This window comes from Myodes glareolus, chromosome 6 (assembly GCF_982192425.1).
Source record: "Myodes glareolus chromosome 6, mMyoGla1.1, whole genome shotgun sequence".
Lineage (NCBI taxonomy): Eukaryota > Metazoa > Chordata > Mammalia > Rodentia > Cricetidae > Myodes > Myodes glareolus.
In genome coordinates, this window is record NC_142031.1 from 41,733,261 (window position 1) to 41,749,650 (window position 16,390).

General features: G+C 37.3%; 1 protein-coding gene across 1 annotated transcript; it reads left to right on the plus strand.

The window, feature by feature from the left end:
• Window positions 1–5,946: 5,946 nt before the first annotated feature.
• On the plus strand, window positions 5,947–6,891 carry Or5i1 (olfactory receptor family 5 subfamily I member 1). The gene has a single exon (XM_048447987.3). The coding sequence runs from the start codon at window positions 5,947–5,949 to the stop codon at window positions 6,889–6,891; it is 945 nt and encodes a 314-aa protein (XP_048303944.1).
• The last annotated feature ends 9,499 nt before the right edge of the window (window positions 6,892–16,390 follow it).

Genomic DNA, 16,390 nt, shown 5'->3' on the forward strand with positions numbered 1-16,390 from the left:
TGTACCATGGAATGAATGAGTTTTGTTGGTGTTTTTTTTTTTTGTGTGTGTGTGTGTGCCTTTGGTAAGCACAGAAAATCGGAAAGTAGGAAAGAGAAAGCTGATGGACTAAGAGACAGAAGAATTGTTTGATAATTCCAAAACACACAGTCTCTTAACAGGGCCAATCAAATTGTCCTTTAGAACATAGAATGATTAGATTTATTTGACAATTACAGAGAATTATTAATGAGAGTTTATGTCATTTTATTGACAAACATGATCAAGATTTTTGCAGATTTTGGAATAACTTCATAGAAGATTTTCAAGTTTTACCCTTTAAAAGTTCTAACATGCTGCAACCAGAACATAAACACAACTGCTAGGAAGAATATGGAAGAGCAAAATTGTGACAAATATTTGAACACTAATCATTTCATTCACAAGGATGGTACCATGGATTGGGCTGGCAGTCATTCTTCTTATAATCTGACAAAGAACTTCCTGTCAGCAGAACTTGACATTATGACCAAGAACTAACTCTTCTTGTTATGTATGATATGATATTCCCCATTGTATGCTGTGAGTATGTTTTATTACCATTGTTAATAAAGAATCTGCTTCAGTAGATTCCGAGAGAGAGACAGACAGACAGAGACAGAGACAGAGACAGAGAGACAGAGAGGAAAAGAAATAAATTAAAAGATGGCTGGGTGGGATATGGAGGGTAGAGAAGCTGTGTATGGAAGGAGCTAGGGGAGTCTGTTCAAAATACATTGTATGGAGTTCTTAAATCATTAATGAAATCATTGTTTTAAAGAATCTTCAGCATACTGCTTGGTAGGTGATTGCCTGATTGTCTCTGGTTCCATCTAGTGTCCAAAACTTGTAAAAGCACTGGTTTGGAGGCTAAAACAGTGAACTTGGGGTTTCTCTTTTCCAGGTCTGGGTAAAAGCTTACCCATGTGTTCCTTCTACTCACTTACAGACCTATCTGCTGATGGCAATGTTCCTTACCTATCTGTTGTCAATAATGGTCCTCACTTTCTAATTGTCTATCAGGGCTTGAATATGTACATTTTAAATAAGCCATGTAATTAAAAGAAAGTTGGGATTTTATTGTTTTCTACAAAGAAGTTAAACAAAACTGAAGGGGCATTTTTTTATGGTTTCCGTCTGATTTTTTCTTTATTTTTTATTTCTTTTTTATTCTTTATTTTTTATTATTTTTTTTATTAATTTATAAAAGTTTCCACTTTCGCCCCTCCTCCCAATACCCTCCCACTCCCATCACTCCCTCACCTCCTTGCTCTCCAGCCCTAAGAGCAGTCAGGGTTTCCTGCCCTGTGGGAAGTTCAAGTTCTTCCCCCCTCCCTCCAGGTCTAGGAAGGTGAGCATCCAAACAGACTAGGATCCCAAAGATCCAGTACATGCAGAGGAAACAAGTCCCAGTGCCATTATCAATGGCTTCTCAGACAGTCCCCGTGCCAGTCACATTCAGAGAATCCGGCCACAATCAGAGAATCCGGTTTGATCACGTGCTCCTACAGTCCCAGTCCAGCTGGCCTTGGTGAACGCTCATTAGATCAGTCCCCTTGTATCAGTGGGTGAACGCACTCCTCATGGTCCTGCCTTTCTTGAAGGGGCATTTTTATAGTGTAATATGATTCTAAATATTTATACTTTTTAATTTAAATTCATTGTAACAAGAAAAGCATATTCAGCAAATATGTTTTAAATAGTAAATTATTAAACATTCAAACCATTTAAATAAAATGATTAAGTATGAAAATATTATATTTTTGTTAAGTTTATAAATTTTTATTTATGCATGGAGTTAAATCACCTGCACAGAGCTTATTATTTTCCTAAGTTACAGTAGAAAGTTAGTGTGTGTGTTTAGAAAATAATGACTGACACCAATTCAGATTTGAGTGGCAGAAGTCAGAAATCTTCAATATTTAAAATTTGCAGGATGAGAACAAGCTATGGGATTCTTGCTCTGAGATACAATTACACTGAGACTGAAGTCGAGCACGATTGTCAGTCTTTTATTATAAATAGAAAGCTACTAAAATTCAATTGCCTTCATGAACCTATTATGGACAACATAAATCAGCCAATCAAACTGATGTATTTACTAACTTGTGTATGAAAGTTTTTATGTCACTTCCCTATTCTCAGAAAGTACCTGCACTTGACAATATTTGCATTAAGAGCTCCTATAGGCACCCTCAATATTTGAAAAGAATTATGAATTTACAATACTGATATTTTACAGTAAAGTTTTTATTTTTTCTTGTGACATTTGAAATAATTTAGCCACAAAGATTAAAATCTTAAATATGCTGCTAATTACAGAGAACTTTTACTTATAAAAGACATTCTTTGTAAGATTGCAAGTTGTTAAAATTAATACCACAACTAGGGACAACACTTTTCTATCCTGCTTGACTCCCTAGAGTTAGTTCCCAATTCTAACAAGTAAAGCAAAGGAAACAACCCAAATATTACTGAGAGTGATAATTACTTCTTCAAATAATGAATAATGACAGTATTTCTCAGTAATCACCAGTGCATTTTCAGGAACACATATCCCAGTGACAGTGACGCCATTAGAGATCCCCACAATCCCTTGGAAATATTCATCTGGGATCTCATTCATTCGACTCCCATTGGCATAAAAATATAGTAAAAGCCCTTAATTCCTATATGAAATTATCCATTTTGTCTACTAGAAAACTGTCCTTTCCTTGGTAAGTCACATTTGTGTGAATTTAGATGGGTTTTCTCTGCATAAAAGTTAGGTTTTGTAAATCTGAACAAAATAAAAATAGGTGACTCAGTGCAAAAATCTATTTATAAATTGCTTTTGTCTGCACAAATAGTATACTTTTTTCTGACAAGCACTGTGCAGTAATCGGTAACATTCTTGTGTAAATACATTTTTGGTTTCAAATAAGAAATTATCATTCTGTCAGTCTGATAATTTGACATACTTTATGTTATAATTGAACACATTTTGCTAGAACTGTATAAAATTTTGTGAATTTTTTTATCATTCAATTTTTATCTATTTTCTAAGGAGTTAAGACTTTTCTGTGTTCTGCTTCTTCTCTGTGTGCCTTTGACTTCTGTTATCATTTATCTTTTTAGACAACCACAAGGAATTTTTTTATTTACTTATTTATTTATTTATAAAAATTTCCACTTCCTCCCCTCCTCCCCATACCCTCCCATTCCCCCCATTCCCTCTCCTCCTCCCTCTCCAGTCCTAAGAGCAGTCAGGGTTTCCTGCCCTGTGGGAAGTTCAAGTTCCTCCCCTCTCCCTCCAGGTCTAGGAAGGTGAGCATCCAAACAGACTAGGATCCCAAAAAGCCAGTACATGCAGACGAAACAAGACCCAGCGCCATTATTAATGGCTTCTCAGTCAGCTCCCATGTCAGCCACATTCAGAGAATCCCACAGGAGCGGCTACCATTATTTTCCAGCAAATGAGAAAACATTTCTGGTTTTCAGCCTGTCTCAGTGTGATCTAACTATACATTCTGAACAACCCCAATGTTTGTTTCTCCTCCTGTGTTTGACTAAAAACACATTTCAATTTAAATCATTCCTGTTAACTCCTAGTCTAATGTCTTTGTACATTATTCCAAGCATCTACCTGACATTTGATATGAATAAGAGTGTAATTTTGTGGAACTAGTGCATTATACAACTTTGAAACAATTTTTTTATCTTAAGTTTTTTGTCAATTTCCCCTTTCAACTCAAATTTCCTGTTTCTTCATTTTACCATCTATAAGACAATACAATTAGCTACACCAAAAATATTTGGAATTCTTTGCTATACTCGAGAAGCCTTAAACAACTTGTAGTTACTGTTGGTAAAGCCGTGTCAGCATAAGTAGAATACAGTTTTCTCCATGTTATTCTGTCTAAAGAGTAGTGCAGAGAAAAGATAACTAGAAAGTGGGTGGATCAAGAGATTATAGATGGAAAATAGACAGACAAATGAAAAATTGGCAGACTGACAAACAAATAAGTAGATATTTTATTCTTTAATTTAATACAGAACCACTGAAATATATATCATAGTTGCCTTATAGATTATAATGTTTATTAAGTTTCACAAAGTAGTATAACATGTGTAAAGAAATCAGATTATAACTTAATTCACCTTAATTTAAATTTAATGTATTGCTAAAAGCAGACAAAACAAAAGAAATTATTTCCACTGTCTAGATAAAATGTGACACACCATCACACTCTCTGTTGATAAACACATTTGAGTATAACTTTCTGGTGACCAGCCACCTGGGCTTTGATGAACACATTTTGTAGGGATGTTTTAATCACTGAGTATGAAAGACGTCATTCCTATCATCAACACTACCTTAGCACAAATTATTCTAATAATGGAATAAAGGACTAGTCCAGAATCAGCTATATTTCCCTTTATGGTTCTCTTAGACAACATTTGTATATTTGTTGAATACTTTGTTCATTTGTTTTACATTCTTCAAAACAATGTTCAAGATTAAGTACAGATTTCTTTTACTTCAAGATTGAATCAAGTGAAATCATTCAAATACTTCGTGTTCTACCATTTAAGTTTGCTGAGAGCACAGAAATCGTGATTGACAGGCGTCTCAGATACTATTTGTTTCATAGTACAATAAAATTGTCAGCTACTTTTGTTACTTGTATTTATTCATTAAAATGCCAGATAATTTAGTTATTATAAATTAATTTATGACTAAATGTTGACCATACTTTATTGAGTTAACTACTTAGTATTTAGTAGTTATTGCTTTTAGGTAAGCACTATTTACCAAAGGTACAAAAACAAATGATCAACATTATCAGCTTGCTTAATATATGAGAAACACTAATGGAACTATTCTAATTTTCTCTCACTGAAATATATTCTGCTTAATGTTCCTGAAAATTAATTTAATTTCACTAGTAATGCTTCTGTTCTATAGTTGGAAAATATAAGTGTTTACCTAGTATGGGTTTTGTAATACTACTACATCAACACTTCCAAAAATAAACCCATGTGTTTTAGTTAGCATTAATATTGCTGTACTGAATCACCATGTCCAAAGCAACTTGGGGAAGAAAGGGTTTATTTATCTCAGACTTCTAAATCATTGTTCATCTTCAAAAAAAGTCAGGACAGGAACTCAAACAGGGCAGGAATTGATGCAGAGGCCATAGATGGGTGAAGATTACTGGTTTGCTCATCATGGCTTGCTCATACAGCTCTCCTATAGAACCCAGAACACCAGCCAAGAAGTAGACTGATTCACAAGCAATTAGGCCCTCTCAAATAAATTACTAATTAAGAAAAAATGCCTTATAGTGTTGTCTACCATTCAATCTTTTGGAGAAATATTCTCCAAGGAGGGACCTTTCTCCTCTTCAATGACTCTAGCTTGTGTTAGAATGGCACAACACATCATGCCTGTATTTTAAATGTGTATGGGTGGGGAGGAACGAAAGGAAAGGGAAGTAAATTGTCCTAAAATTTTTGTTGCCAAAAGGAAGACATGAGATATAAATTTACATCAATTTAAAATATAATTTTTCCTTTAACATTGTGTTTTCATCAATGACTTCTTCATTCTTAGCACCCATATACTCCATTATATTTGAGAAGAAATGTAAGTAAAAGCATGCCTTGTTCTGACCTAGAATAGGAAAAGTCAGTAGTGCAGTGTCAAAAAGAGTGGTGAATCAAAATACATAAAGACTCCTTCAGTTCAATTGTTGACCAAATTCTGAAATAAATCTCTCAGATATTATGTTTGGAAACAGTTTGATCATAGACCTTTTGTTTATTTAACTAGCCTTTATAAAATATTTAAATAAGGTTATTCTGAATTATCTTACTCTTCTGACCTGTCATATTTTTGAGCTTTTACAGTTCTCAAAAAGGACAAAGAAAAAAAACTACACCAGCATGGAGTTTACAATTGAAAACTATACTTTGGTCACTGAATTCATCTTGTTAGGTTTTCCAACAAGACCTGCACTCCAGGTTGTTTTATTCCTTGTGTTTCTGACATTGTATGGGATGATTTTAACAGGGAATATTGGCTTGATGTTGTTAATTAGGACAGACCCACACCTTCAAACCCCTATGTACTTCTTCCTTAGCAACCTTTCCTTTGTAGACCTGTGCTATTCCTCAGTAATTGTTCCCAACATGCTAGTCAATTTCCTCTCAGCAAAGAAATCTATTTCTTACATTGGCTGTGCTCTCCAGTTTTATTTCTTCTGTACGTTTGCGGATACTGAGTCCTTTATCCTGGCTGCCATGGCCTATGATCGCTACGTTGCCATCTGCAATCCTTTGCTGTACACAGTTGCAATGTCCAGGAACCTGTGCATATGGTTGGTCGTGCTGTCATATGTTGGTGGCAACATGAGTTCCCTGGTGCACACATCCTTCGCCTTTATTCTAAAATATTGCGACAAAAATGTCATCAATCATTTCTTCTGTGACCTCCCTCCTCTGCTGAAGCTTTCCTGCACGGACACGTCCATTAACGAATGGCTGCTTTCCACATATGGGAGTTCTGTGGAGGTCATCTGCTTCATTGTCATCATCGTCTCCTACTTCTTCATCCTTCTCTCCGTCTTGAAGATCCGCTCTACAAGTGGGAGGAAGAAAACTTTCTCCACCTGTGCCTCTCACCTCACCTCCGTGGCCATCTACCAGGGCACGCTGCTCTTCATTTATTCTCGGCCCAGCTCCCTCTATTCCCCCAGTACTGATAAAATCATCTCAGTATTCTACACCATCATCATTCCAGTACTCAACCCACTGATTTACAGTTTGAGAAATAAAGATGTAAAAGATGCCACCAAGAAAATTCTAAAATTTAAGGTACGATCTCAATGACAAGGACCACTTTAAGATTCATCTCGCTTCAACTACAGGTGCCTAGGAGGGAACTTGCAGCAACATTAACAGCAAATGCACAAGAATCCAACTGAGACAACTGTTCAAACTCTTATTTAATACCACAGTCGTATGTAATCATAATCCCAAGACACGGTATACGTTAAAGAGTTCAAAGTGAAGTTGGGAAAATTCCAGAGTTCTGAAAACAGAGGTAGAGGGAAAAGTACCATAAATGTGCAATCTTAGGCCCTCTTTCCTCTCCTCTCCTCTCCTCTCCTCTGCTCTCCTCTCCTCTCCTCTCCTCTCCTCTCCTCTGCTCTTCTCTTCTCTCCTTTCTTCTCCTCCCATCTTCTCTCCTCTCCTCCCCTCCCCTCCTCTCTCCTGTTCTCTCTTCTCTTCTCCTCATCTTCCCTCTCCTCCCCTCCTTTTCTCTCCTCTCCTTTCCTTGTCTCTTCTCCTCTCCAACCCTCTCCTCCTCTCTCCTCTCTCCTCTCCCCTCTCTCTTCTCTTCCCCTCCCCTTCCCTCTCCTTCCCTTTCCTCTCTTCTCTTCTTCTCCTCCATCTCCTCTCCTCCTCTCTTCTCCCCTTTCTTTTCCTCTCCTCTCCTCTCTTCCTTTTTCCTCCCTTCATTTCTCGGGAAGTGCAGCCCGCCTATAAAGTGTATGAGGGCTAGAAAATACCTCTATAATTAAGGCCCAGTAAGCTTAAGGATCTTAATTCAATACAAAAGGAGAGAAACAAGACCTGTAAATGTCCTCTGACCTCCAAACTTGTACTCTGGCATATGTATTCCCAGACACATGCATAAACACAAAGTACACACACACGAAAGAAAGAAAGAAAGAAAGAAAGAAAGAAAGAAAGAAAGAAAGAAAGAAAGAAAGAAAGAAAGGGATAATTGTAAAATAAAAAATTACTATATAGATATGCAATATCCTTAGCAATTCAACCTTTCAGAGATACAAATTAAATCTACAGTGAGTTTCATCTCACACAAAATAATGACTATTACCTGAAAGAAAATAATAAATGCCTTGAGAATGTGTGGAATTGGAAAAGTTTATTGTTTGTGGAATTATAAAGGGGTCAGTCAACACAGAAAATGTGGAAGTTTCTTAAGAAGCTAAAATCAGAAGTAGGATCTGACTCATCATGCCATTCTTGGGCATACACCCAAAGGACTACAGCCTACACAGAAATACTTACACTGCATATCTATATTAAATACTGCTGTTTATTCACAAACATTGAGAAATGAAATCAGCATCCTTCCCCCTTATGAAAGAGTAGACACTAAAACGAGTGTATATATACAGCATGGAATTTTATTTTTGCTTTATAAAAAGCAGAATTCTAAAATTCTAAGAAAATAAATTGATCTGAAAATTAGCATGTAATAGGAGGTATCTTGGTTTCATAAATATGAATACTGCATGTGCTCACTCAGAAGCTGATTCTAGCTTATAATTTTGATATCCACATGTGTGTATAGATAATTAAATGTCATAGCCCACTCTGGCAGGAATCAGCAAAGAGTACCTGGGAGAAGGCATGAGGCTGAAGACAGAAACATAGAATAAAGCAGGAGAACTGAAGTCAATACTAAACAGCCCTGAGTTTATTTCTCAGTCCGCATATATACTGCAGACAAATGGTAGAAAAAAAGAGCAGCACAGATAGCTAACCACCTCCCTGCACTGTCCTTGGGAGGAAGCTCAAACAGGTGCTTTATCTTATTCAGTTAAGCAGCTTCTAAGCTCTAGCAAGGAGTGCCTCTTACTGGCATACAGCAGCCCAAATCTTAATGGGAAAAAAATGTGCTCTTTCAACAGAACATTCAACAAAATGCTTTTTCCCGTGGGTTAATCATAACTTTCTCGAGCCATCAAGATTATAGAAAAAGCCGAGCACATAAGCAAGCTTGAAGTCACATGACTTCTTTAAGTCAGAAATGACTACAGATGGAGACAGTCACATGTGGGCTCCCAAAATTAAACTAAGGAGGAAAGAGATTTTAAATAACCAGGTATAGAAAACAGAGTCAACAGAGTGCATGTGATGGCAAAAATGAAAGGGGGCTGCTGGAGTGGAAGGACAGGTTCCCAGAAACTGGAGAGAAAGAGTGAGGGAGGATGAACAAACCAAATGATGGTGAGCATGTCATAATGATACCAAACACGTGTATGTTCAAGTAAAATCTCACATCAAAATTCAGCACCCTCACTATTATTGGAAGGAGTTTGGAGCTAGTTTGGGGAAGAATATGTAACAGACTGGAACTTTAGTAAGAAACAAAATTTTACTGTAAACAGCTAATTGGACCGTTCTCGCATGAGATTACAAGACAAAAATATCGAAATAAATTCAGACAGTGGTGGACCACCTCATGAGTTTCGGGAAAGAACAGGGATTCTGTGAAGAAGGGCAATAGGGACCACTTATATCACATTTTGACCATGAGTCTCACTTCACTCCGCCTGTGTCCTGAAACTGGAGAAAAACTGGATTCAGAAATGAGCTAGTTTTCAGGGTGGTACAGGCATGTACCACCACAGCATGTGGTGAAGAGACCAACAGCATCACAGAAATGGGTTGTACTGCACCAGAACAAGATCAGTGCACTCAGGTAAGGGTCATTTCTTAAAGGTGCCATCATATGGAAATTGGATTTATTTAAAGGAAGAAAGTCCAGAATGTAAGGATTCCCTCCCCCCCAAATGCAATGTCCTCGGAAATTGTTCCTCCAGCTTCCTCACACTATGGCTGATACAACTATGGTTCACGGAAGGCTGACACTTGTCTAAAACACGTTAAGTTTGCATTCCCACCAACAATGGATGAGTGTTCCCCCCACTCCACATCCTCTCCAGCATAGGCTATCATTGGTGTTTTTGAGTTTGGCTATTCTGACAGGTGTAAGATGGTATCTCAAAGTTGTTTTGATTTGCATTTCCCTGATCGCTAAGGAGGTTGAGCATGACCTTAAGTGCCTTTTGGCCATTCGAAGGTCATCTGTTGTGAATTCTCTGTTCAGTTCAGTACCCCCATTTTTTAATTGGGTTAATTAGAGTTTTAGTGTCTAGTTTCTTGAGTTCTTTGTATATTTTGGAGATCAGGCCTTTATCTGATGAGGGGTTGGTGAAGATCAGCCACTTTGGAAATCAGTGTGGCGGTTTCTCAGGAAATTAGGAGTCAACCTCCCTCAGGACCCAGCAATTCCACTCTTGGGAATATACCCAAGAGATGCCCTATCATACTACAAAAGAATTTGTTCAACTATGTTCATAGCAGCACTATTTGTAATAGCCAGAACATGGAAACAACCTAGGTGTCCCTCAATAGAAGAATGGTTTAAAAAGGTGTCGAACATATACACATTAGAGTTTTACTCAGCGGTAAAAAAAAAACAATGACATCTTGAATTTTGCATGCAAATGGATGGAAATAGAAAACGCTTTACTGAGTGAGGTAACCCAAACCCAAAAAGAGGAATATGGTATGTACTCACTCATAAGTGGATTCTAGCCATAGTTAAAGGTCTTTGAGCCTATAATTCGTGATCCTAGAGAAGCTAAATAAGAAGGTGAACCTGAAGAAAATCATATAGTTATCCTCCTGGATATTGGAAGTAAACAAGATTGCCAGGCAAACTTGGGTGCACGGGGGGGGGGGGTGGAAGTAAGGGGAGATGGTTAGAGAGAAGGGAGAGGGGGAGAATTGGGATGGCTTGGGGGACTGGGATGGGGGGAGGGAGGAAGGATGGATATGGGATCAGGGAAGTATATATCTCAACTAAGGGAGCCATTTTAGAGTTTGCAAGAGACTTGATTCTGGAGGGGTTCCCAGGCCCAACGAGAGGTCCCCAGATTGTTCCCTGGGCAGCAGAGAAGAGGGTGCCTGAACTGGCCTTGGCCCATAACCATACTGATGAATATTTTGCATATCACCATAGAACCTTCATCTGGCGATGGATGGAGATAGAGACAGAGACACATATTGGAACACTGGACTTAACTCCCTAGGTCCAAATGAGAAGCAGAAGGAGGGAGAACGTGAGCAAGAAAAACAGGACCAGAGGGAAGCTTCATCTGACGATAGATGGAGATAGAGACGGAGACCCACATTGAAGCACAGGACTGAGCCCCCAAGGTCCAAATGAGGAGTAGAAGGAGGGAGAACATGAAAAAGGAAATCAGGACCGCGAGGGGTGCATTCACCCTCTGATACAAGGAGACTGATCTAATGAGAGCTCACCAAGGCCAGCTGGACTGGGACTGAATGAGCATGTGATCAAACCGGAGTCTCTGAATGTGGCTGACATGGGGGCTGACTGAGAAGCCATTGACAATGGCACTGGGTCTTGTTTTGTCTGCATGTACTGGCTTTTTGGGATCCTAGTCTGTTTGGATGCTCACCTTCCTAGACCTGGAGGGAGAGGGGAGGAACTTGAACTCTCCACAGGGCGGGAAACCCTGACTGCTCTTAGGACTGGAGAGGGAGGAGGAAAGGGAGTGGGGGGGGAGGGAGTGGGGGGAATGGGAGGGTATGGGGAGGAGGGGAGGAAGTGGAAATTTTTATAAACAAACAAATAAATAAATTTTAAAAAAAGAAAAAAAACAAGACTAAGAAAAAAATAAAAATAAATAAATAAACCACATTAAGGTGGTCATGAAAGGTAACTAAGGCTAGGCAATGTTTGGCAGAGCCATAATACAATGCATGAATCCATGATGGATGTGTGTGTGTTTGTAAAATAAACTTGACACAACATGTATCAAGTCACCAGGGAGGACAGATCATCATTTTAAAAAGTGTGCCCTTCAGATTGGCTCTGTTCGTGTCTATAGAGATTTTCTTGAGTGGTGTGAGGATGAGATTTCCCATAACTGGGAAAGCTAACTGAGTATGATACAGAGTGAGTCAGTAAGTAGCATTTTGTGTGCTTTCTGCTACAATTTCTATTTGGGTTTCTGCTCCTAATTCCCTTGATGAGGGACTATGGCCTGGATTTATTTATAAGCTGAAATGAACCTTTCTTTCCCATCAGTTAGTTTCAGGTAGAGAGCTTAAACACAGCAAACGAAGACATGAGACACGGAAAAGGCTGTGTAAATTCTAAAAGTATCCAAGGATATTGAAGATACCTGGACCATAAGACATGTGCTGAAGACAGCTGGCTTCAGGCTTCAGCAGTTATGCAGGATTCCTGTGCTGTAGGAATTCTTACAGCCAGTGGTAACCCGCCCACTGTGGTGTGGCCTCTTATATTATATATGCTGATACAGAGCATGTGTCCAGCCTCTTTTCCTCTCTCTGTTTCGCTTTCTGATCTCCATTCCAGCAGAGGATCCTGATTTGTGAGTTTACTCCTAAGTAAATAACCATCTACTTCTCAATTCTGAGCTAGTGTGGGATTTCTTTTAAGATACCATCTTCATTCCTGCACAGTGGTTAAGGATCTACCTAAATTTTTGTCACCCAGATTAGTGTACTATTAGTCTGTCATTTTATATATGTAGCTGCAGGATTTGGTGTTTGGTCTTGGTATATCTGTTTGTTTTTCATTTTCTGTGATATTTGTGTTGTTTTTCCTTCTTTGATAAACACTGATTATTCTAGTTTGGACTACAAATGTTTACTTTGCAGCATTATTTGTTGGAAGTATGTAACTTGGTTTTTTGTTCTTGATCATTTTCCCTGCATATGAATTCACAGTTAAGAGCTTTGAACTTTTCAAGTGGATGTATGTTAAGCTGACTGTGTTTTTACATTGTAAAATTGTCACAAGACTATGGAAACAAGTTACAAAAATTTCTGTGCTAAATTTGACAGGTTGACAAAGGGGTGGGATTGCAATGGTTATTGCTGCCTTCTTCAAAGGATCTAGAATCACCAGGAATATAAACCCTTTATCATAACACACTCTGATAAAGACAGTGAGATAAAATATAAGTGCAGATTAATTCTCTCATTATCATAAATTCAAAAAATTCTTAAAGATCAGTAAATTTTATTAAATTATATTAGACATGGAAAAGTTCTGGAATTAGATAGTGACAGTAGCTCTATACCCTTATGAATAGTCTAAAAGAAATGTGAGTTCTAAAATGCTACTTTTAAATGATACACATTTTAGGAGCTGAATAGATGGCATTTAATATTCTTTCAGGAAAATCGTCTGTGGTTCCTAGCTCCCACATGACAGCTCACAACCTCCTGTAACTTTTCTTTATGTGAGATCCAGTGCCCTCTTCTGCCCTCTGCTGGCAACAGGTGCTCATGTAGTACACACAAACTGGTGCAGGAAATGGATAAATCAATTTGATGTTGCTTGTTCTTTTAGCCATCTAATATGTCAGAAGAACCATTTTTTTGGTACCCTACTCCTGCTATATAGGGATAAGAAGTACTATTACAAAACTAAATGTATTCTTAAAGCAAAGATGAAAAAAATTACCTATGGCTCAGTAAATTCTGAAGTAATATAACATAGACCAAGAAAATTAGCTAACCTTGAAACCACATGCACACAAGTCACAAAATCAGCCCATCATATTCTATATTTATGTATATTTGTGCATACATACATGTGCATACATACATGTGCCCACATATATGTATAACATATATATATACATGCATATATATGTGTGTGTATTTGCTTTCAACTTCTTATGTTCCTTGCTTACAAACTCACCACTGTTTCTGCGCATCCTCAAATCGCATAGTGATGCCTCACCTTTGGAGAGTCTCCAGCTCTTGATTTACATATCCATGTACTTGAATTAACTTAGCATAGAATATATTCATCAGAGAAATATTTCCCAAATCCAGTCATTTTCTACTTTTTGTCTTTATTATCAACTTCAATTAAACTAAAATATTTAATAGATTTTAGCAATTATTATTCAAATACTCAAACTAGAATATTCACACAATCACAAAACAGACAATTACATTCTGCATAAGGTCTTTGCTGTGGCTTGAATAAGAACGGCTCCAATAAGCTCGTGTATTTGAATGCTTAGTCAAAAGGCGGTGTTTGTACCTGAGAAGAATTAGAAAATTGGAAGGTGTGGCCTTCTTGGAGGACAGATGTCACAGTGAGTGGACTTTAGGGTTTCAAAAGCCCATGCCAGGATCAACATCTCATGCTCTCTCTGCCTATGAATGAGGATGTAGTACACAGCTATGGTTCCAGTGCCTGCCTGCACGCCACCATGTTCCTCGCCATGATAATAATGAATTAATTCTCTGAATCTCTAAGCAAGCTCCCAATAAATGTATTCTTTTATAAAAATTGCCTTGGTAGTGTTTCTTCACAGCAATAGAAAAGTTACTAAAACAACCTTAAGTTTTTATTTGAAGAAAAAGTATATATAGAATGTATGATATAACGAATTAATGTTGTGGGCATCATTTCATTGGGGCATAAGAACATGACATTGCTGAGGTATTCAGTGGTTGTGAGGTATTCAGTGGTTGTAGGTGCTTATTCTGCAAGCATGAAGAACCGAGTGTGAACCTACAGCATCATCTAAAAAATTGTAAGGTCCTGTAATGCCAACACTGTAGGGCAGGTGCAGGTAGTCCTGAGAGCACACTGTGCAGCCAGACTAGCCACCAATGATAAGTTTTATATTAAATTAGAGACATTTCATCCACAGAAAGAGAGTGCCAGGAAGATATCTAACATCATTCTCTGGTTTCAAAGGAGAGTCAATGGACAAACCCACAATATCAAACACATATAGACAATGACACACAGTTGCACACACACAGACACACACACACATAAATGAGCATGCAGTGTCAAGTATAGAATGGGCCCTGAACATTGACATTGGTGATGATGAATTATTTAAATAACCAAAGAGCAACAAGAATGTCCAATATATTGAATGACCACCAGGAAATAGATTTGTTTGTGTGTACATGCACACGTGTGAAGAAGTTAGCCATTAAAGGAAACATACTCTGTTGTATGTAAACACTGCTGACATGATTACATGAGTGTAAATATACAAAGTCTCTTGCAAGGGGCTACATTTTGCTTAGTTATAATTTTATGTTCTGTCCTATATAGGCAGCTACTTATCAACAGACTGCAGACAGCTGAGAAGGGAGAATGACTGCTAATCAACATGAATTTATTATTGAAGTTTTAAGGAGTTTCTATAATTAAATAGTGTTGGTGCCCACACAGCCAATCAGTACACTGATACCAAATAAGTTTTTGTTTTAAATGGATGCATACTAGGCTATATCATTTTTATTAAGAAATAAAACAATTATGTCAAAACTGACATATTTGTGAAATAATGGAAATGTAGTATATAGTACTACAGAAAAGAAATGGTCTCGGTAACAACTGGTAGCTGTTTAAGTTTTGTAAAATTTCTGCTTTGAATGAAGAAGTAAACCTTCGGTTATATTTTATATTTTTAAATAGTTAATAGTTTTCCTACTGTTGTATATTTATTTGGTTACCATAATAAAGAATTACCACTGGACTTACAACATAAAATACAGACCCAGAATTATAATTAATCACACCAAAGCCTGAGGGAAATATTTTCAGAATATGAAATCCCAAATGTCAATGGGTAATATAAAATGCTACCTGCTTCATGCCCATCTGACAGAAACCTGCTCAACTAAGGTAAGTTCTAAATTTTCAGATCTAAACTATACAATTTGTATCCTAAATATCACCTTAAATAAAAAGAGAATTTTTAACTTAGTCATTTATTTTATTTTCTTAGTTATTTAGTTCATGAATTTTTCCATGTAATGACTAATAATATTTATTTGCAGAGAACTAGAAGAATGTGACTGAACTTAATATAGCAGTAACAAAATAAAATTTTATTTTAGTCTGATCGCCTGGCAAGGATATTATTTATAACCGTGCAAACACATGCATGAACTTAATGAATATTGATGCAAAAAGTGTGTGCAAACAACGAACAGCATATTCAAATGGAGCCCCATTTGAGACCATGCCATGACTTGTTAGGTCTAGAAAATCCCTCAAATGCTCTTTATCTACATTCCAACTTTCATATACCATAAAGGACAAAGAGATACATTACACTGCAGAATAAAGAAATAAACAGTACATACACAGATATGAGGGAGAGAGAGAAAGAGAGAGAATCAGAGACAGAGAGGAGAAAAAGAGGTCGGGGACAGACACAGAAAGGGAGTCTTGGAGACAGAGAGATCCTATATGTGGCAGAAATATTTTTATGTATGTTGTCCAATTTACAGAGGTTTGGCAAGTTATTAAATGATATTTATAATCTGAATGGAATATTTGTTAGAGTTCTATCAATCTTCTATATATTTTCTGCCCCCAGACATATACAGTCAAAGACATTCTCTGTCTAATCCCATGGAGTGACAAATCACAATAGTTTTCAATGTTATGCAGGGTAGGAAGTGCTAGATCCTGGAAAATACTGGAGAACTCTCTTACTGTTTCAGTAAGAGA

Bases quoted from the DNA above. Each gene is read 5' to 3' on its own strand.
- Or5i1 (XM_048447987.3), top strand. From the start codon at position 5,947: ATGGAGTTTACAATTGAAAACTATACTTTGGTCACTGAATTCATCTTG.